Source organism: Aspergillus bombycis (assembly GCF_001792695.1).
Source record: "Aspergillus bombycis strain NRRL26010 chromosome Unknown contig00106, whole genome shotgun sequence".
Taxonomy (NCBI): domain Eukaryota; kingdom Fungi; phylum Ascomycota; class Eurotiomycetes; order Eurotiales; family Aspergillaceae; genus Aspergillus; species Aspergillus bombycis.
Window position 1 is genome coordinate 105,856 of NW_019170108.1, and position 20,438 is coordinate 126,293.

At 48.7% G+C, this 20,438-nt stretch overlaps 7 protein-coding genes across 7 annotated transcripts; 4 read left to right on the top strand and 3 right to left on the bottom strand.

The window, feature by feature from the left end:
• Nucleotides 1-2,688: 2,688 nt before the first annotated feature.
• Nucleotides 2,689-4,428, top strand: ABOM_009989 (uncharacterized protein; the record flags this gene model as incomplete). The annotated part of the gene is made up of 1 exon (XM_022537117.1): nucleotides 2,689-4,428. The coding sequence occupies one exon, from the start codon at nucleotides 2,689-2,691 to the stop codon at nucleotides 4,426-4,428; it is 1,740 nt and encodes a 579-aa protein (XP_022385404.1).
• A 1,178-nt stretch (nucleotides 4,429-5,606) lies between these two features.
• On the bottom strand, nucleotides 5,607-7,449 carry ABOM_009990 (uncharacterized protein; the record flags this gene model as incomplete). The annotated part of the gene is made up of 5 exons (XM_022537118.1): nucleotides 5,607-5,645; nucleotides 5,705-5,763; nucleotides 5,829-5,936; nucleotides 6,003-6,753; nucleotides 6,811-7,449. The coding sequence occupies 5 exons, from the start codon at nucleotides 7,447-7,449 to the stop codon at nucleotides 5,607-5,609; spliced, it is 1,596 nt and encodes a 531-aa protein (XP_022385388.1).
• A 2,763-nt stretch (nucleotides 7,450-10,212) lies between these two features.
• On the top strand, nucleotides 10,213-10,938 carry ABOM_009991 (uncharacterized protein; the record flags this gene model as incomplete). The annotated part of the gene is made up of 1 exon (XM_022537119.1): nucleotides 10,213-10,938. One exon carries the CDS (start codon nucleotides 10,213-10,215, stop codon nucleotides 10,936-10,938), a length of 726 nt encoding a protein of 241 aa, XP_022385389.1.
• Nucleotides 10,939-11,919: 981 nt separating this feature from the next.
• On the bottom strand, nucleotides 11,920-12,780 carry ABOM_009992 (uncharacterized protein; the record flags this gene model as incomplete). Its single annotated transcript, XM_022537120.1, has 1 exon — nucleotides 11,920-12,780. The coding sequence occupies one exon, from the start codon at nucleotides 12,778-12,780 to the stop codon at nucleotides 11,920-11,922; it is 861 nt and encodes a 286-aa protein (XP_022385386.1).
• A 1,136-nt stretch (nucleotides 12,781-13,916) lies between these two features.
• ABOM_009993 (haloacid dehalogenase) lies at nucleotides 13,917-14,636 on the top strand (the record flags this gene model as incomplete). Its single annotated transcript, XM_022537121.1, has 1 exon — nucleotides 13,917-14,636. The coding sequence occupies one exon, from the start codon at nucleotides 13,917-13,919 to the stop codon at nucleotides 14,634-14,636; it is 720 nt and encodes a 239-aa protein (XP_022385387.1).
• A 628-nt stretch (nucleotides 14,637-15,264) lies between these two features.
• On the top strand, nucleotides 15,265-16,896 carry ABOM_009994 (uncharacterized protein; the record flags this gene model as incomplete). Its single annotated transcript, XM_022537122.1, has 4 exons — nucleotides 15,265-15,541; nucleotides 15,594-15,633; nucleotides 15,690-15,896; nucleotides 15,960-16,896. The coding sequence occupies 4 exons, from the start codon at nucleotides 15,265-15,267 to the stop codon at nucleotides 16,894-16,896; spliced, it is 1,461 nt and encodes a 486-aa protein (XP_022385390.1).
• Nucleotides 16,897-17,111: 215 nt separating this feature from the next.
• On the bottom strand, nucleotides 17,112-19,263 carry ABOM_009995 (uncharacterized protein; the record flags this gene model as incomplete). The annotated part of the gene is made up of 8 exons (XM_022537123.1): nucleotides 17,112-17,386; nucleotides 17,479-17,554; nucleotides 17,621-17,733; nucleotides 17,832-18,007; nucleotides 18,119-18,516; nucleotides 18,596-18,699; nucleotides 18,764-18,928; nucleotides 18,978-19,263. 8 exons carry the CDS (start codon nucleotides 19,261-19,263, stop codon nucleotides 17,112-17,114), a joined length of 1,593 nt encoding a protein of 530 aa, XP_022385391.1.
• Nucleotides 19,264-20,438: the final 1,175 nt, after the last annotated feature.

Consider the following 20,438-nt stretch of genomic DNA (forward strand, 5'->3'; position numbering starts at 1 on the left):
CCAACGCCAAGAATCTATTTCCACCTCAGATGTTTTAGGTGCACCCACCAAATTATTCTATACCATACTCCTCGCCCTTTCAATTCTCGGATTCATTAACTTAGAACTCATTCAGCATGGTCTTCGTATTATTCTTTTACAAATCTTGAAATCCGTCACTATTATTGCTATAGTATTCGATGATCCGTAATATTCATATGCCCAAGTATTATTCTTCCATTTAGTATTCTACCAAGTGGAATATTTTCACTACCTATTCTGTTGTAGCCATGATATTATTCTGTGGCAGCACTAGTTAGTCCAAGGTCCGCAACAGACACCTCTGTGACTGCAACCCAGCAGAATGGAACAGCAGAAGCAAGAACCTTTGGAGCCTACTTCTGGTGGTATTGCATTTTATTCCGACATATCCACAAGGGAGGCCACGGTTGCAAGTGAAGTAGGGCAAGTCGCCGCTTTCGTCCCGCCCACGAGATCGAGAACAACAACCCCCTGGGGTGATATGGAGTGGGCCTCGACGTGACGTGTTGTAGGTACAGACGAGATTTGTCCATTAATAAAAATTAGTATCCGTTCTAGACGACTTGCGTAAAAAACAAAAAACAAGGACAGTTACCACTGGCAGCTGTCAGTTTGCGGAAGTTTAGGGTCACATCCGGAGATGGCTTCCGCATCGCTTGGAATGTCACCTATTGTAGGTAGCATATCAAGAACGTAAACGTCACTACTACCATTACCAAGGCAGAGGGTACTATGCTGTACTGCGTATTCACACCAAGGAAAATATTTTTCACTCTCGCCGTCATGACCTGTCCTAGCGAGGTGTTGCATTCGGAGGGCCTCAATGACTTCAACACTTCCGGAGAGATTTCAGAAGGCCTGGCAAAGGGATAAGTAGTTGGATTTCCCTTCCAGGCTGATCAGACCGAAGCATTCCACAGTCGTTGATCTCTTATTCTTTGCAGAGTCTGAAACAAGTGATCATCATGCGTTTCTCCCATGTCTCCGTCATTCTGAGCGTGGCGCTCACAGCCCACGCGCAGAACACGGACAATTGCCCGAAAGCAAACGCAGTGATGGATCCAGTTACCATGCGGTATCACTGCTGTCGAGCGGGCTTCCAACACAATGGGGTGGATTGCATACCCTGCACTCCCCCGGATGAATACTACAACCCCACCACGCAGCGGTGTGAGCGTCCCTCCTGCCCCGAGGGCCAGGTCTTCTTCTGGTCCTTGGGAGCCTGCGACCACCGTGAGCGCTGCAGGCCGTGGGGATACTACAACGGCCGAGACTGTGCGCCCAACCCCCATTGTCTGAATGATTATTATTGGGATCCCGAGAAGGGCTGCACGCCGCCCCCTTGCTTGCCAGGCCAGGTGTATCTCGTTCAGGAAGAGAGATGTGAAGAGAAGCAGTTCTGCGACCCGGACGAGAACAAGGTTTACATTCCCTGGAAGAACCAGTGTGAGACGTGTCGGCCGGACGAATACGCCAGTCCCACCGGATGTCAGCCGCGCCCGAAATGTCTGAACCCGGAACACTACTACCAGGGACCGGCCAAGGATTGTGCGCCTTGCCCTGACCCGAATACCTTCTGGAACGGCTCTACATGTCAGCGGTTGCCGGACTGCAAACCAGGTGAGCACCGCCAAGGACAAACCTGCGTACCCAACAACTGTCAGCGTGGAGAGTACTGGGACAAAAAAAAGATCCAGTGTTTGCCGGTGAAGCCTTGTGAGCTTGGCTGGATATTTGACGGAGTCGAAGACTGTATTCCGATCGAGTACCCCGACGAAGGTGGATACATTTGCTACACCAAGTGTGACCGTCCTGGTCCGCTGCCCAAGGCTTAGGTGCTCGCTATGTGCTCCTAACCCCGTGATGGCAAATAATGCTTCATTCTGTTAGTGTTGGTAGTCTTGGAGATGTCTGGTGTGGTGTGGAAAGGGGTGCGAGGAAGATTTAGGAAATAGGCTGGATTGGTTATATCTTGTGATTAATGTCAAATCAAGATTTATTGCCAGAATTACACACTCCTAGAGCCAAAGTAGACTATTCATTGACCTCTCTGTGCATGTCCCTGAACTAGTTCCAGGAACACAAAATTTGGCATGTGCGTCTTACTCGCATATCACAAGTCACATTGATGATATCGGGCCATCCTAAGCTGGATTACGGGTATCCCACGCGGCGTAAGGTGACTGATTGGATATGAGAGTGCACCACTATGGTGATTATCCGTGCCTCTGTTAGTGACTGCAAACGGTACAAGTCTTGCGTTCATGAGTTTGTACATGTTGGTTCTGGTCCCCCCTCAACGGTGAGGGCTTTGGAGGATAGTAGCTATCACGGTGACATCAAGAGTGTGATGTGTCTGTCTCATGTCAGGATAGAGTAGTATTAGGTTGCAATACTCCGAGTGGGGCATAACACAAGGACGGACGCATTAGGACTGTCATGTATGTACGCTTGCAGATGCACTCAGGTACCCCCGGGGCAGTCTATGACGCGCTGAGTCTAGCACATGCTACTTCTTTCGATGCACCGCAAGCGAAGGCTATGTCGTGGGGGTATTTATCCGCACCCTACGCTGAAAGAAAGGGGAAGCCAGGAAGCAGAAGTATCTGGTCCCCATCCTCCCATCTCCATCTTCAACAGAAAGCGGGTTTCTTGTATATCGTAACCATGCGGTTGAATGTCTTTCTATTGTCAGTCCTAGGCGTCAGCCCGTTGTCCGGGATTAGCGCTGCGAATGGCGATCCGGGGAGCTGCAAAGCCTTGTCCGACGGCAAAGTCCAAGACCTCAGCGACTGCTGTAGCGGGACCTTGCCGCGCACCGAGAACGTTGGCTCCGATATCATCCAAATTAACTGCGGCAAAAGGCCCGACACGAAGGGCCAGATTTCCAGACAATCCTTGCTTTCCGCCCAGCAGTGTGTCACCTATATCCGCACAGGCCGAGCCAAGGTGGCGGCATGGGACCCATCCAGGAGGACCTGCTGGTACACAAATCGGACAGCGCCGGGACTTGACGATGCTCCGGGGCACCTGCTGATGACGTATGAAGGTGAAGTGGAGCAAGAGGATTGCTCCGTGAAGGTCAGGGAGGCACAGGCCAAATGTGACAAGGAGAAAGGCACTTTGCAGACTGAGTGCAACCAGAAGCTCGACGATGAGAAAAAAGCTTGCCAAACCCAGTGCGAACTGGACAAGGCCGCAGACAAAAGGACTTGCGACCAGGAGAAGGCTGCAGACAAAAGGACCTGTGACCAGGACAAGGCCGCCGAGAGAACTAAATGCGACACTGAGAAAGGCGCCTTACAAACAGAGTGCAACCAGAAACTTGAGGAGCAGAGAAAGTCCTCTCAGGAAAAGTGTGATCGGGACATAGCCGCGGAGAAGACGAGATGTGACACCGAGAAAGGTACTTTGAACACGGAGTGCAAACAGAAACTCGATGAGCAAGAGAAAACCGCCCAGGAGCAGATTGAACAGTGCCGCCGAGATGGTCAGAATCATATTGGCAACGGTGCATGGCCGGCCAACCAGGCGATGACGAAGAACACAATTAGAGCCACGGCGCTGGCGTACTCTCCAACCAATGCTAACCAGGTGGTGACCGTGGACGTCGCTCGAAACATCGATGTTTACGATGTTACCACTGGGCAAGCGACACGGGTGACAACCATGCCGTCGGCCGATGGGCTTGCCACAAGCATCGCCTGGCACCCCGACGGGAAGTCTGTCCTTGTGGCGTGCTTCTTTGGGGTTGTGAAGGTGTATACCGTCGGACTACCGGGTAGCCCGAGTAATAGCTACACGTTGATGGAGGGGAGAAAGGATCTCAGGGTGAATCGGGTGGCCTTCTCACCCGACGGACAGACTGCTGTTGCCGGGCTTGACGACGGCCAAGTACTGATGTGGGATGCAGGCTCGCATTCCCCGATCGCAGTGCAAGACAAGCACCAAGCTGCTGTGCACAGCCTAGCATTCTCGCCGAAAGACGGTACTCTCGTCACCGCGTCTGCCGACAAGACCATCAAGTTCTGGAACAAAGCCCGGGTCGTTGAGACGCATCCTCTTGGGGCCGTCGTTCGCAGCGTGGCTTTTTCACCCAACGGGGCCAATATTGCCTGCGGATTGGAAGACTCCAGTGTCAGAATTCTGGATGCTCAGACCCGCAACCAGCGCCGCGACTTACGGGCTCACGCAGCTGCGGTTGTGGATGTTGTCTTCGCCGCCGAGGGGAATGCACTGCTCTCTGCGTCGGAGGACCGAACTGTCCGAGTCTGGTCCTTGAATGGAGACTTTGCACACACCACCGATACGGACAGAAAGGCCAAGGCGGTCGCAGTATCCGCAGATGGCAAGTCCTTCTCAGTGCTGTTCGACATGCGACCGGCTATGTTCTTCACAAAGCCATGAGCTCCACCGCGATGTGTCAGAGGTTAGGTGTAGAAGATGATTCTAGGCACAGTCTCTATTATATTCCATAGTGATTAAAATGATATACAACTCGGTCTAATATAATGGATTTCTTCACACTCGTGCTATTTAACAGGTGACTGGCGAAATTCTATATACAATTCTACGTCAAGCGTTTCCGTGTGGACTTATTCCGACTCATTTTTTTTTACAGTGCCATCTTTATATGTATTATTTAGTTACTTGGTATATAGATAGATTCCAGGATAAAGTACATGAAAATAATAGAAAAAATTTATTATACAAAAATTACAGCATCTTTTCTACAGTTGTAATTTTGTCTCAAAAATTATAAAATTGTAAAACACTTTATATAGTATTACGCTATTTAAAATTATATATATCTCTTTTAAATTCCTAATAATTTAATAAAAAAAATTAAAGGTGCAGTAGCAACAAGTAATATCTTATAAAAATATATACTTTGTTGTATATAGATTATCGAGAAACTTTATTACTTGTATTGAGATTTTGTTTTTACTATTATATCCCCCATTCTGTATTAAATTATTTGAAATTTAAAAGAGATATATAAAATTAAACAGACTATTAATTAAATATAATGTATTTTTTAAGATTACTTTGATATAGTTTGCTATATAATATACCTATATACTAAATGGATAAATAATATATGTAAAAGCGGTGTTATGAGGGAGAAATTGAGACCACATGGAAACTTTTGGGGGGAACTATACAGCCTTTGGCTCCGCTGCGATAGATGAGAGTCGAACTGTACGAAGTTGTGGTTCTAATGAGATTAAGTCCTGTTTAGTATAAAAGGGTCTTCGGTACTGCACTTTCGTAAAACAGGAGGTCCCATAGATGTCCCCATAGCGCTCTTCAGAATGCCCCTCGGCCTTTGTCTGGTGTACCATATCCCATAAAAATCCTACCAACCCTCCCAACGTGGGGAAAGTCGAGATCCGTTTGCGGATCCCTTTCGGACGCCCACAGTGATGATACGAATTCGACGACTCATGGAGTTTCACTGATGCCATAATTACTGCTGGACCATGCTGGGTGCTTGTAAACAGTACCTTGATAATTAAATAATAGTCTATGACCCTATCTACTGCTATGAATGATGGGCCGGGTGGATATCCGGAGTCCGCCAGTTACTTGAGATCAACCAGGCCGGAAAGCCAACTCATGAGCTGTACAAGAAGGTCAGTTGGTGAATACGCTGAGCTGGTCGGAGTCGCAAACTGCTTACATTTGCCTTGAGTCTCTCAGAGTTGCCCTTGTTAATATCGTAATCTTGATCGAAACGATCTGGCACCAGTAATCAGCCTTTGGGACTTTCTATGATATGCGTTCAGCACTATAAAATTCCTTACCAGACGAAACATAAAGGGTGTGATCCGGTAGAGGGTTGTTGATCAGCTCGTTGCGGAAGGCCTCCGCGTCGGCGTCGGTGCCAATCTGGCTGAAGGTGAACTTGACCGCTGCAAGTAAGAGGAGACATCAGCACAGTCCATCAAGATATCTTCCGCATTGGTATTGCAACAAACCTTCAGGGGAATATTTGGCGCCTTTCAGGAAGTTCGCTGCGCCCACGATCTCGTTGCGGAAGGTATCCCTAGTCTCACCATTGGGCACTCCGTCTCCGATCGTCATGATCAAGTATGGGGCCCGGAGGTCCTGATTCGCGTTGATAGGATTATAGATCAGGGGGTTCAAGATTTTAGATCGCAGATTAGTTCCTAGAGGAGTTCCACCAGGTAGCGTCATCTGGCTCATGTGCTGCTTGATCTGGTCGCTTGTCAGTTTGTCCGCGTTGCCCACGTCTCGGTTGATAAAGCGAATGCTCGTAGTTCCGATGCCCTGGAGAGCATCAGGGTTCACCCAGTCGAGTATATCCATCAGCTCGCCCACAAGGTGTTTTGCTGCATCCACCCGCTTGCTACTACTTGTATCATTCTGTCCCTGGAGACCCCAGCCCATTGAGCCGCTATCGTCAATATACAGTACAGGTGTGTACAGCTGCGCCACAGCCAAAGTCAGAAGGTTCTTGGTGGTTGGAGCTGTGGTCTGAACGGATAGGCCACTCGTCTGGACAAATAGGGATTTCGTCTGGAGCGATAGGGCAGGCTGGACGGATAGGGCTTTAGCCTCAGGCTTCTTCCGAAACGCCACTGCTGCCTCGGCGATGGCTTGGATGCGAGGGTCATTGGCCGGGTAGAAGTCCTCCAGCCCTTGACGATCAATGTAGTCCCACAGAAAGTCCTTAAAGTCCTCCACTGTGTGGAGTTCTTTGAGACCCTGTATGTCTCTGTCAGCTTACAGTTCTCACATCAGTGAAATGGCTAGCTTCCTTACCTCATTGAGTGCAGCATCCCTGTGCAGGTACTGGGCAATCCGGTCAACGGCATCCTTAGCGACATCCTTCCAGTCACCGAAATAGGCGGCCGCAAATTGGCCGGCGGTGGTGAGAAGATTTCCCAGCTCGGGCTTATAGGCTCTTGTCGGGTCTCCCCCGGGCACGAGAGCCCGCTGGATGGCGGGATCCATCGAGTCGCGTGCTAGGGTCTTGGCTGATTCACCGCGATCATTGGTCTGGGTCAGAGATGCGCCAGCTTCCACTAGGGCGTGAATGAGCTTCGGATCCTTAGCCTGGGTAATGGCCACCATGAGCGGGGTGTTATTGCCATAGGCGGGCACCGACTCATCGATCCTGGCGCCGGCATTCAGCAATAGCTCAGCTAGGCGGACTCGTTTCTTTTCCGGCGCCGTTGCAATCAGATATAATGGTGATCTGCCATCTATATTTCGTGTGGCCGGATTGGCTCCAAACTTCAGTAGAAGGCTGACGGCACTGGTATGCCCGTTCTTGATGGCCAGGCCCAGTGCAGTTTCACCATTGCCCGAGGTATTGTTGATGTTGGGTGACCTCCTCAGATGCTCCTCGAGTTTTTGGCGGGTGAGGGACCCATCAGATGCATCATTGAATAAACTCATGTCGGCCAGGCAAAGGAGATAGATAGTAATCGAAGTAGACAGACTATTACTGCCTCGTGGAGCATGAGAACCAGCGTAATTTCAGACTTATATTTGTGTACCTGCCAGTTCCTAACTGACACTCTCAACTCTACGATTTTAGGTCGTGACGCACTGCATGCACACTCCAATGCAACCCCGGGGAGTTGCACTGCAGCAGGCAATGACCTGCGAACGCCCTGACAGAAACCTGACACCCAGAGCGAAATGCTACAACTTGGGAACCAGGCGAATTGACCGTCATTCGACGCCCGGATGCGGTATACTACCTAGAAGCCAGTTGTGTAATCATACCTTGATACCACACTCTACAGGGTCGTCCAACCAAATCTCGGACGTCATGTCCGCTGTCAGTGTTTGAAAAAATATCGAAAGCGGTTTCTGCTCGGATCTGCAGTCTCGCCGGTTTGGCATCCACGACTAGGCGTCACCCGCTGCAGGGGGTGGCTAGCTGTGGTCCTTCACCAGGTGGTGTAACGTAAGTGCCGCGAGTGGTAATAGCGCCAGTGTACTGATAAATGCTCTTTATTCCTGATCAATGCATAGCTATTAGCTTCAGTTCAAGATGCTTGGCCTTTCAAGTTCTATTAACGTACAGTGCTACAAATACCAGAAATATATATAACTCTATAAATATGAATTTCCTTTCTTTTCAATAGCTAATGTAGCTCAGCAAATTCTGCCTTCTTATTTCACCTAAAGCTTTGGTGAGGCATTTTGAGTAGCCTAGCTGGTGATTAAATAGCGTTACATTATAGGCTGCTGGGAAATTGGACGTGTTAACATAGTAACTTGACGCGGTTGCTTCTTAACCCCGCCCGAAGTGTAACTAATTAAAGCGATTTCAGTATATTGTATTTTCACTGCAAGAATTTGGCGAACAAATTTGGTTTCATTCATTATCATTCTTCATGACAGCCAGGGTTGGATTGAGGTGTGGGTCTGCCGTAGTGTTAACTAACTTTCGCGTTTAGCTTTTGTTTGCGGACTCGGGGAGCCGACGTAACCCTAATCGACGCGGGCGGCTGCAACCTAATCCGGGGCAACCTTAAAACGTCGCCGACGTCAATGACTAGTGGCTTTTGACGTTCCCGCGATGTGGGTCGGCCTAGACGTCGGAGTAGAATCCTTGGTTGGTCCTTGGTACGGAATTCAGGTGCCTTTGTCGGGAGCCGTAGATGAAATACAAGCCCACTCTCACCTTTTCCGTTTCCGGCGGGCCCGCTTCTATCTCTGCCAACTCATCCTACTCATTGAGAAAGGAAAAGGAAACAATATACCCTCAGCACTCAAATGTAAATACTTATTCGATCTATAAGTTGGGAAAGATTAACATGATAAACCGCAACCATTGGCTTGTTCAACGTTGGGAAGGGGCTTTGTTCCTATAAGATTGTGAACGGGACTATCATGATATACATAATATTAAAAGGATGGGTGACGTGCTAGCAGGCCGGTCTATCCTACGGACTAAGGTTACCCTGGGCAAGGTTATGACATCAAGCCTTCTACTCCAGAGTATTCTGCACCAGGTTCAATGCAACGGGCGGGGACTGAAGCACAAGAATGCACATTCATATAAACAAAGTTCATGCTATTAGCTGAAGGAATGAAGAAACAGATCCTTGGCCTCACTCATGTTGAATAATCCATAATCCATTTAAGCGAGCCTGCATTTTTCGTGGACATTCCGGCTAGCTGTCTTTACAATCATCCAAGGTTACAGTGTGTAAAACCAACATGCTTGGGCTTTCATTCCAGACCGAACCTCTAGATTTGGTACTGTTGCTGCAACGTAAAATTCACCCTTCGCAGTGTTGCTCGTGGCCATCTGGAGGAAAGCTCCTGTTGCATTGGCGTTTAACGCAGATTCTGAGCTCTTTTCGTCAGTGCTCATATTTGATGTTTGTCATTGTCCTTGTTCTCTCCTCTATTAGTTCTCATTTATTCAAGCCTTTCGGTGTGTAGCCACTCCACCATCACCTATTAGCGTTAGAATGACCTAAGAAAAGCCAGTCACGAAGTACTAACCGACTAGCTGTTCTGTCGTACATGTTAATGAGATCTAATCACTAAGAAAGACCTGTAATAGCTTCTATTTGAAAGTTTCTGGCGACGAGGATCAAGATAAATAGAATTATGCTCTTAATAGTATATCTTTGGAGAAAGCCTGTCCATGGACAGCCGTCGGTTAACCTCTCATTAGGGAGAGATACTTTCAACTCTATTAGCCGATGCATACATAGGTCCACAAGCCATAGTGGAGTTGACAATCTGGGTAATTAACTCTTAGCTCGTTCATGTCTCATCTGATATCATACTCTCACCCTTCTCGATGCTTCTAGTCAGTCTCCTACGTCATTGGAGTCTTAAGCCCTTAATCACAACCATGACGCTTTCTCACTATGTGTACATCATGACATCACTGACATACAAGAAGTATAGATATCAAGATAAGACACTTTCTTCAGACACGTATGTACCAGAGTTAGAACACTATATGCTGTTTATGAGGTCATTGCCTGTTCCCTCTTTGCATCACCAGCCCTTCTAGACACGCTCTGAGTAGTGAATGTCATGGAAATAGCCTACACACACTTTTCCATTTGATATAAATGCTAAGCATTGGACTAAATTTAAGAGCATCAAGCCTACCTGCTTCAGTGCTGTGCGAACAAAGATATTTACTCTATCAATAAACTACGAGAACCCAATTTTGCCAGTATGCCATTCCTTTCACCTCACCACATTTGGAAGGTGTCACTTGCCACTCTCACACTCGGGCAATGTGGCTATGCCAATCCTCACCCGGCACTACTCCCTGAAGATGGCATTGCTCTAGCCGCAGATACGCTGGAGAGCCAAGCCTCGATTCCTTACGCGGGAGAAGAGAGGGTGCTCGTCCCAGAGGGCCTGTCAGATAACCTTGAGCTTGACACCAATGACGATTCCAATCACACGCTACAATACGGTGGATGCTACAAGATCCAGGCTGATGGAAGTTGGCTGGGATCAGACTCCCACCCTTGGAGCTACTACCTCTTTGGAGGTTATTCAAACTCCAGAACGTTCCAGGTTTGTCGACTCATGACCTCCTGCCAGCGTCAGAATACAGACGACCAGGAGGTGCGCCACCGAGGTAACTTATACCTGTGGGATTTCCGTGGCAATCACTATTCTCGCAACGGAGAATTCGTCGCCAACAACAATCTCAACTACTTCTACCCAGCGGGCCTTGGCAACAGAAACTACGCGTATTTTGAGGCTCGCATGGAAGACTGCGACGATATAACCAACCCCAGGGATAGCTGCTATATGAACCTAATCCTGACGGGCCAGGCATCTAATAACAATGGCATCGAAATCAGACCCAATAAATATCTCTACAACGCATACAATGGGAAGAGTGTGACGGTCCAGTTCCGTCGGGTGAGGTGTCCACTTGATTAGATATTTCTTGTGGCCCCTCAGGTTGTACTTCGGCCTCGCTTGGATGTGACATGGTTAATCAAGTGGGACTGGTGGCATTGACAGAGACGCGCATATTACTAGGGACGCTAGTTCTTTGGCCCCTTGGGCATTGGAGGGCTCCCTTCTATCTTCCTGGTCATCTCCTTCTGTTGTTCAAAAGGCTATTGAACTATCCTTACTCTGTTATGTTGTTATTTGATCCAGTTTGGTCCTAGAATCACTGGTGTTCGTTCCTTTAAGGCTGGCCGCAGTTGAGTTCCGAAACCAACTGCTTCAAGTAGAATGTTACAGATTCTTCCAATGGCAGCTTCCGAAATATGCTCTTTATATTCACATATATTTTATCGTGTCTGCTTGTAGAGAGAACCAAGGAAGGCCGTTAGCTGTACCTTATTGATCCGTAAAATTAGTAGCGTGACAAACAGGAATGACGGCAGTCCTGATTGTTTAAGTGCATTTTGAAGTTTATCAACGATATTATAGAGCAGTATTGCTTTACCCTTCTTGGGATTCTCTGAGGTTTGTGTTATCTAGATCATATATGGTACATTTAATTCTTAGCATGTTCTATAGGCGATGCTGGAACGACAAGGGACTGACCTCACATCCTGCTTCCATCCGATTAACTCCCTGTGAGGTCGTTTCTATCCATTGCCATCGAGGTTACCTGCCGGAAATTATACAATATTGGCATCAGCTAAACTACCTTGACCCATGAAAGAGACTCTTGAAGGCCAACAGAGTGGGACTGATCTTTAGTTAATCTACAACTTCGCCGGCTATTTGGTATTATGGGGTATTATTATTGTTTTCATATGCGATACGTTACGTTTCATAGCGAGAGAAGAGATTGATATTCATCCTCGAGTATTAAAATACTTCTTTAGTAAAAGCTGAAATGAGAGGGGAAAAGGAGAATATAGAAGAAGGATAAGGACCTTCTTCGCGCTGCGATTCATCTTAGATGATACCCTGGGCCTGCCAAACTGAGCGAGCAATTTCTTCCAGAAGCGCGGCCCCGAAAACGAAATCACCCTGAAGAGGGCCAGAAGGGGGATTGACAAACACATCCTGAAATTGGATGACCAGTGGCGCCCCCATAACCATTGTACTGCCACCAGAACGAGTTATCGTGATTGATTGGGTCTTGGTTGGACGCAGGGGGGCCTGGGATAAACTCCGAAGATTATGGGAGTGCTGGACAGCCCCCAATTTCCAGCACTCCAGGCCAACTTTGGGCTGAACACGACTGACTGAGATCAAAATCACAAGTTTCACCAAGCCCTTCGATCTGGCAAGCCACCACGAAGCATCAATACGGAGCCTTGCCACACTCTCCGAAACACCGGTTTCGATAACAATAGTGGGCCACGTTCTGTCCCGCCCAGGAATAGGTACCTCCGGGATAAATGCCGCATCAGGCTCTTTGCGATACGGGCCATCCACAAATGTTTGGGCCCCGGCCGGTCTCAGCTTACCCCTCAGTCCCTGCCTTGATGCCGCCTCTAGGATGAGAAATGAGAGGGTCTCGGTAGCCCCTCCGTGGAGGCCTGTGGGTATCTTGACAATCAACTTGCGACAAGTAGCGTCATAGAAGATCCTCATGCCGATTTCACGGCGCAAGCCTCCATCCTTGCTTAGTTGCTGAGCAACCTGCGACCCAACATATGAAAAGACCGTGTATTCCGATTCTTCTTCGTTTGCATCAAGCTTCTTGTTTAGCGCCCTCTTGATTGCCTGTATGTTGGTGGCGACAAGTTCTTGAGTTCCTTCGAGGAAACCGATCAAGAACTCGTCCTCTGCAAACTCTGCGATATTCATGATGTAGGGTCTTGCGGAATGTGTAGGAGTGATGGTGTTTGCTGCTCTGTTACGTAACTTTGCGTCAGCCGACCTAGTTCTATGGTTTTAAAACCTACGGATCTGATGAACGGCGTTCGAGAACCACAGGTTTCAGAATATCAAGTTGAGAAAACTGTAAGCACTAAAGTGATACCGGTATTTCCAAAATCTCAAACCTCACATTAATATCCTAGGCGAATGAGTGCATTGAATTGCATTTTCAATTTATTCGCTTCGAGGATTCAAGCAAATTCAATTTCCGACGCCCAGAACGTTGCTCGAGTTTGGCTCTATATATTCACTAAGACCGTAGGAATGATAGCTAAAACCTGTCAGTGGCCCTGTCTGCAATCCACTTGTATAGATCAGCTGAGTTCACACCATGTGACGAAGTCAGCCCGAAGGCTTGTTCCTCTCCCAACTAGCATACATGAACCCGGAATCCCAGTGGTGTATTGTTGACAAAAGTATCCGTCCCTGTGTTAATAATGATCAGTGTATGGAGCACCTCTAAATATCTTCACCTTCCGGACTTTAATAGTATACTTTTACCGCGCCATCCATATATACGGCAAAGTTTCATAGGGACATCCGTCAATTCTGCCAAGCCGGTCCAGGAGGAGACTGCGTTGACTCTCATTAGAATCGCGGCATTGAGGAGGCCGGCGTAGTAGCCAAAGAGATCGTGTTTCAATATTCGTGGGTTGGTGGTGTAAGTCCCTTCTGGGGCTGGTATCTCGGACATTGTGAGCTGTGAGCCGTGTTTGACAGATGCAAGGCTGAGAAAGCGGCATATTTAACATACAAGCTCCGGCGGTTTACTACTTGCTATGAGTTATAATGGAAATGTCTGTGGTGTACCTGGTACTCGATATTGTAAATACCGTTGAAATTGTTTGAGAACGCTCGGATCATGCTCCACAGAAAAGGACGAATGAATAATCGAATCTTTCGAATGGGTTTGTCGCGTGACGAGATGATCTATTTATAACCCGACGCTTATAAATCCATATGGGTTGCCTAACTGAGGATATAAGCTCAACAACAGAAGCATCTTGAGAATTACCTGGACAAGACGTGAGTATTTTCTTGCGTTGAGGCGAGCAACCAACATCATGTCCTCGGAACAAACAAAAGTCAAAGCCGTCTTCTTCGATTTCATGGGGACATGTCTCGACTGGCACACCTCCATTGTCCAGTCGTTTCCCTCATCAATCCCCCGAGATGACGCTTCGAAGTTGGCTCTGGAATGGCGCAGGCAGTACTTTATCGAAAACCAGCAGCGATTTCGACAGAATCTGGAGCCGGAAGATATTGACATCACGCTCGCTCGTGTGCTGGACGCTGTACTGACCGAATCGTACTCGAACTATACATCCTACGTTGACAGTGACACCAAAGGACAACTTATCAAAGCATGGCACTCTCAACCGGCCTGGCCAGAAGTGCCGATCGCCATACGCAGTATCCGGGAAGATCTCGGCCTGGAAGTCTTCGTGCATGCCAACGGGACAACGCGCCTCCAGCTTGACCTCGTTCGTTCTTCAGGGTTGAGTTTTAATATGCTGTTTTCTAGCCAGTTGTTGGGACTGTACAAGCCGAATCTGGAGGCGTACCAGAAAGCGTTACAGCTTGTGAAACTTCAGCCGGAAGAAGTGGTCATGGTGGCAGCGCATGCGTATGATTTACGAGCCGCGAAGCAGATCGGAATGAAGACGGTTTATATTCATCGATGGACGGATGATATCGATGAGAAGATGGATGAGGTTGAGAAGGAGTTTGATGTGTTCTTGGAGGGAATGGAGGGACTTCCTGCGACGATTGCTGGGTTGTAAATAGATACTTTCATACCACCAGACATTATCTCATGGCAATATTATTTCTTCTTTTCCAAAACTGTTGCGCTCAATGACAGCCTTGATATTCGCATAATGCCTCTCTCGCGTGCTTTGTCTGTTGTTATCTTGCGATGATCTATGGATCGCTATCAACGCTGGCCATTAATTCTTATTAGGCTTGTAGTACATAGTTTCGACTCGTGCGAGTCTCTGTACAGAAAATTTGTATTCTCCAGAGCTGGTAGGCATAATGAGATCGGGAGTGCAACATCTATTCTGGATAATTTGCTACTCGTTGAAAACTATCCACAGCAAGTGAAATCAATTCCAATACCATCGAGCCCATAGCCAAGTAATACAGGGACCAATCTTATAAGCTCTAAGCCTATCACTGCCGCCAATCGAGCAAGGAGTCCGATAGGCACGGCTGCAGCTTATCTTAGTCAGAAATCTTCATAATCCTGCTTGATACACCCTTGTACTTAGTCGTGGCTACTAAGATTCCTTTATCATAGCGTTGCATCTGCTAGCGGACAGCCGACCAAGTGCCCATGGGAAGCCTGGGTATATTACCGTATCCCTCTGTCTAATGTCCTCCTTCCTGACACATGACAAGCTATCAAGCATGCACGAAGAAACATCTCCGCTGCTAGGCAGCGTTCACTTCGGAGCGTCACAATGGTCCCCGTCGTTCTTAACATGCCTTGTCACTTGCAATTTTCTCCTGGCGGCTTCTGGTGCCTTTCTCTCCCTGCCCCTGATCCGACTGATTGAGGACAATCTCTGTCGACGAACCACCGAACAAGGCTCTTCCATCGATGAAAGGCTCTGCAAGACTGATCAGATACAGTCCGAACTAGCCTATCTTAACGGGTCACTCCTCTTGGTGGAGGCCCTCGTTGGTCAGTGTTAGTACCGTCCCCATACACCCTCCGAAATTGACTGAGGACACAGGTCTGGTTGTTGCATTCCCATTCGGAGCCCTGGCCGATAGGTGAGTGCTCTTCTCCCGGCTTGGAGTAAATTGAAAACACAGTAACTGGTCTATAGGGTCGGTCGTAAACCGATTATTCTCTTCTCAACGGTCGGATCCCAGCTTGCGTTGGCCTGGGAGCTTTCCATCATTGCTTTACAAGACACCGTGCCAGTACAGCTCGTCCTGGCCGGCCCTCTGTTCAATATGGTTGGTGGTGGAAGTACCGTCCAGGTGGCCAATTTGTACTCTATAGCATCAGACTTGGTGCCTGAAACAGAGAGGTATCTCTGTCAGCCCCTATCAATCCACATCGAATATACAACATCTAACCTAATCACGACCAGAGCGTCGGCATTCTTCCTGATGGTGCTGGCAAGTTTAGCCGGTGCCTCAGTCGGCCCAGTTATTTCCGCCAGGCTCATGGACATCTTCTCACCATGGATCCCGGCCATGATCGGCTTCTTCGCTCTGCCGATCGGCCTAACCGTGCTGGCCTTCATCCCAGAGTCCTTCTCCCCCTTGAAGCGGGATGTGTTCCCTGAACATGACAATCACCTTGGCTCGGAGGAGCAACCAAAGTGCAGCACCACCTTCAAATTACACCTATTCCAGTCACTACACCTCCTTAAATCCTGCCTAGCGACGCTAAAGTCCACTTCGATCATTATCGTCCTCGCCACTTTCCTCACACGTATGCCCGAGCATCTCGCCACGTCACAGTTCCTGGCCCAGTATATAAGCAAACGCTTCGACTGGCCCCTGGCCAGAACCGGCTACCTCCTCACAGTCCGTGGGATTATCCATCTGGTTGTCCTTTCTCTAGCCCTTCCTTGGCTGTCAAAATTGCTCCTGCGAAGGCAGCGACCAGCCAGCAAAGATCTCACTCTCGCACGGTTCTCGGCCGTGCTCGCTGCTGCAGGGGCGTTCGCCATGGGGGCGTCTCAGATGAGTCTCGTATTCTTTGGACTAGTGCTGCAGAGCCTGGGGGCTGGTTTGGCCCCCCTGTGCCGCTCCCTGGCTATCAGCCTCGTGGCACCACAAGACACGTCCAAGCTGAACACGTTAATAGGGATCGTAGAAACAGTCAGTATGCTGTTTGCGGGACCGGTGCTAGCGTGCCTGTTCGAAATAGGAATGAAGCTCAGTGGACTCTCCCTTGGACTGCCTTATTTTTCTCTGGCGGGGTCATTTCTGCTTTGTGTCGTGGGGTTGCTTTTTGTTCGTGCCCCTTCTGAACCGGGGACTGATCGTCTGAGAGGAGGTTCCGATGGAGATGAATGAGTGAGATATTGGTGTAGAATAGATGGTGAAAGCCGGTGAAGCTTCGTTGCCGTTTATATCTCATTCTGCATGTCATAGAAGGTGAGAGTGTGGGGATAAGATCCGTTTACGATAGCTATAGAATCAATTGATTGGGCTCGATCTTCGAACGTCCATTCGTAGCTTGCTCACTGACTTCTCTCCATCGCTCTAGCCTACGATTTGTTCTAGTCCACTCAATGCCCCCCATGCCCTACCCCATTTAAATCCTGTAAGCTTCCCGGTATTACCAACTGCGGATCCTTCGCCGCTTCTATCCCGGAGCCTTTCCCCTTGATTGCCTTCGACGTCCTAGCAATAGACCACTCTAACAGCGCCTCAAAGTCCCGGCACATATGCGTTGTGTGGAAGTCCGGACCGAACGTCTGCGCACTGGAATACCAGGTGAGCATGACAGGGGTCAAATCGGCATTGCACATGACCGCTTGGCGGATGTAGTCAAAGCAGTGTTCTGCATGCAGTTTTATCAGCACTTCAAAACCTGTCAACACTCTTTAGATGTCACGGTGCATTCAGGAGGATCGGACGAGTCCATCAACTCACCAACATGAAGCTGTTCCGTCGGAACTGACTGTTCTGGCTGGTAGTATTCCGGGTAAAGGGCTTTGCGGATTTTGTTCTACAGCCGAGTTAGACACCGCACACTCTTTCAGTTTTCCCCGGGGACAGTCTCTGGATAACGCACCAAGCAATGCATCTGATGGATAACATCCAGCCCGGTGAGCCAATACCCATCAAACAGCGCCGTCTTGTCCCGCACCATGTTTGCCTCGGAGCCTTCCAGCATGATGATCGACCCTGGCATGGAGAACCATCAGAATTGAGCCATACTCTGGGAACCCCCAATTCACCACCGCAAGTTCCTTGATCTTGGTTGCTTTAGTCGCGGTTCTTACCCGATTCAACTCTATCCCACAGGGAGTCCATCTCCGGCGTGGGTTGACCAATCCATTGCTCTCCGCCAGGAGTGGACTCTATCACCAGATTCCCGCTTGCATTGTAGGACAGCGCCCCATCAAAGCGGCGCTCATGCTCTTGGATGTATTTTCGAGCCGGCTCTATGATTGTTTGGCTATTATGAGTTTGGGTCGGTTCTTCTTGGAAAGAATGGAAGTTCTCCCGGTCGCAACGCGGGACAAAGTAACGGAAGCCTTACCGAGGTCTGTATGCCGCCATGACTTACAGACCGGTGGTTGGGCGAAGCTCAACCGTAGGATTATAGTAAGTAGGATGCCGCTGAGCGAGGCGAAAATGAGTGTCGAGATAATCCAGGGCCGGGTGGAGGTTGCCCGGGCTCGGATCGTTCGAGGTAAGGTTCTCCAAGAAGGCTTCCTCCTCGAAGAGATGGTCCTCTTTCTCGGCCCAGAGGACGGGGAGCGGCGTGACATCCGAATGGCACATCACCGCTTGCCGCAAATGATCCAGACAATGATCTGGGACCGAGGCAAAATAGTAGTTAGCCGCGTCCGGAATCTCGCCGGGTGTCTTGGTACGGATCAACTTACTAATATGTACCGTGTAGGCAGGCTCTGGATCGTGTCGCGTGTAGTAGTCAGGGCGCAATGCTTGGCGAACCATGTTCTATGGCAAAGTGTCCGATTAGCAAGCTGTTCCAGGAGTTGAAGTTGACAGAAGTATGGGGCCTCACCAGGCAATGTACCTGATGAAAAACATCCAAACTAACAATCGACCATCCTCCGGGTTTCTCAAAGGTCTTTCCCCGAATTGCATCCGCTTCAACGCCATGGAGGTCTACACCATCGACTGTTGCCCAAGTTAACATGAGAACCCTTAAGTTGAGGCTTCAGAGTTCTTGATGCCGGCTTACCCTTGTACAAGCTCTTCCAACGGGCATCTAGCTCGTCACTTGGTTCACCGGTATACCGGGGAGAATCCAGGTCCCAGAATGTCTGAATGAGTGTACTATTTTCGTCGAAATCGAGAGTGCCCTCGAACCGAACACGCTGAGTTTCAATTGCCGGTTGTACAGACGCTAGGCAAGAGGTGAGCCTCGAGCCTAACCTGTGGGTGGCTTTACTTACTCAATTCAGTATCCAAAACTCTCCCCAGTCCATTGTAAGCGTAACTGCTCTGCCTCGAGATATAACTAGTAACAGCTAACGAGATCACCCATACCGTAACAAGGAGAGGATATTTCAGCCATAGCAGATATGGTTGTCTCGAAGACGAGTGAGACAGCCTCAGTGCTGTTTCTGCCTCTGAAAGAAAGCCATCTTGTTCAGATGCCCCGATCGTAACTAAGTCTTCTCGATCTCCCTGCTTCAGATATGGCAAATCTGTATTGTTAGCTTCTCGTATATGGTGCATGTTGAATTCAGCTTTCCTGGACGGTATATCTAAGGAGAAGAGATGTCACGGAAAATAAGTCAGGGGGAGAAGGAGGAGAGTCCAGAAAGTCTACAGTCGAGCGGGGTTAGAGGGCCCGAGATATCCTAATGGCTCGTTTGTCGCACGAAGAATGCCCGGCAGTGACTGTACTTTTGGCATTCTATTCCACGGTCTGCTGCAGATGTAAACGGTTTCCCAGTCGAAAGTAATCTTACTATCTCTCGTCCGCTATCGTAAAGGCGCGGCTAGCCAAATACTCGGTCAATACAGCGATACCGAGATGTAGCAATGTAACCATGAAGTCGCAAAGTGATCACGAATACCCCAGGGACTGGTGCATATAACACCCCTGAGTAGTCCCTCGGCGGTGATATCGTGCCTTAGTGCTTATTTTACCGCCATATGTGGCTCGGTTTCCTACAGGTAGATGAGAGGCGGTTGGCGTGACAGCATCACGCCTTGAGATGTTTGGCTTGTGATTCGCGCTGTGGTCTGATAGTATAGTGTCACTCACCTTATCACGCAGCTCTAGTTGCTTGGAGATGCTGCAGTAGTGTTTATTCTCCCCGCTGATCAGTGGTACTTTGTGTCACCATGATGGTGTGTTTAGCCTCACAATGCAAATGTTTGGTGGAGACGGAGTAGCATCGACGTATGCTTTCTTCCTTATCATTACAGATTGACTACAACTTTACCACAATGCTTACAAGCTAGGAGAGCCGATGACGAGTTCAAACGGCAAGAATCCCGAGTTCAGAACTTCCATAAAGCCAGCATGCAAGACAGTTGCTCTCGTTTCTTTCAAACATTCAAGCTTCCTCATTTTCTCAAACCTTCCACTCATAGTTCAAGTTATTGATTACTCTGACAAGATGCATTGCAAGCTTTTAGTTCTCGCTATTGCTTTTACTACCAACCTTGGCTTGGCGGCGCCAGTTGAAGGTACCTCTTGCCCTTCGCACCTTTCCTCAATTGTGGCCTCGTGGGTTCCGTTGCTAATAAGGCCGTTAACAGATGAGTCTTCTGTTGGTCAAGCCATCTACAGCAAGTACGTGGAGAAGGGTGAGGAGCCCGAGTCCTCTGTTGGCCAATCCATCTACAGCAAGTATGTAGAGAGGCGTGAGGAGCCGGAGTCCTCCGTTGGTCAAGCTATC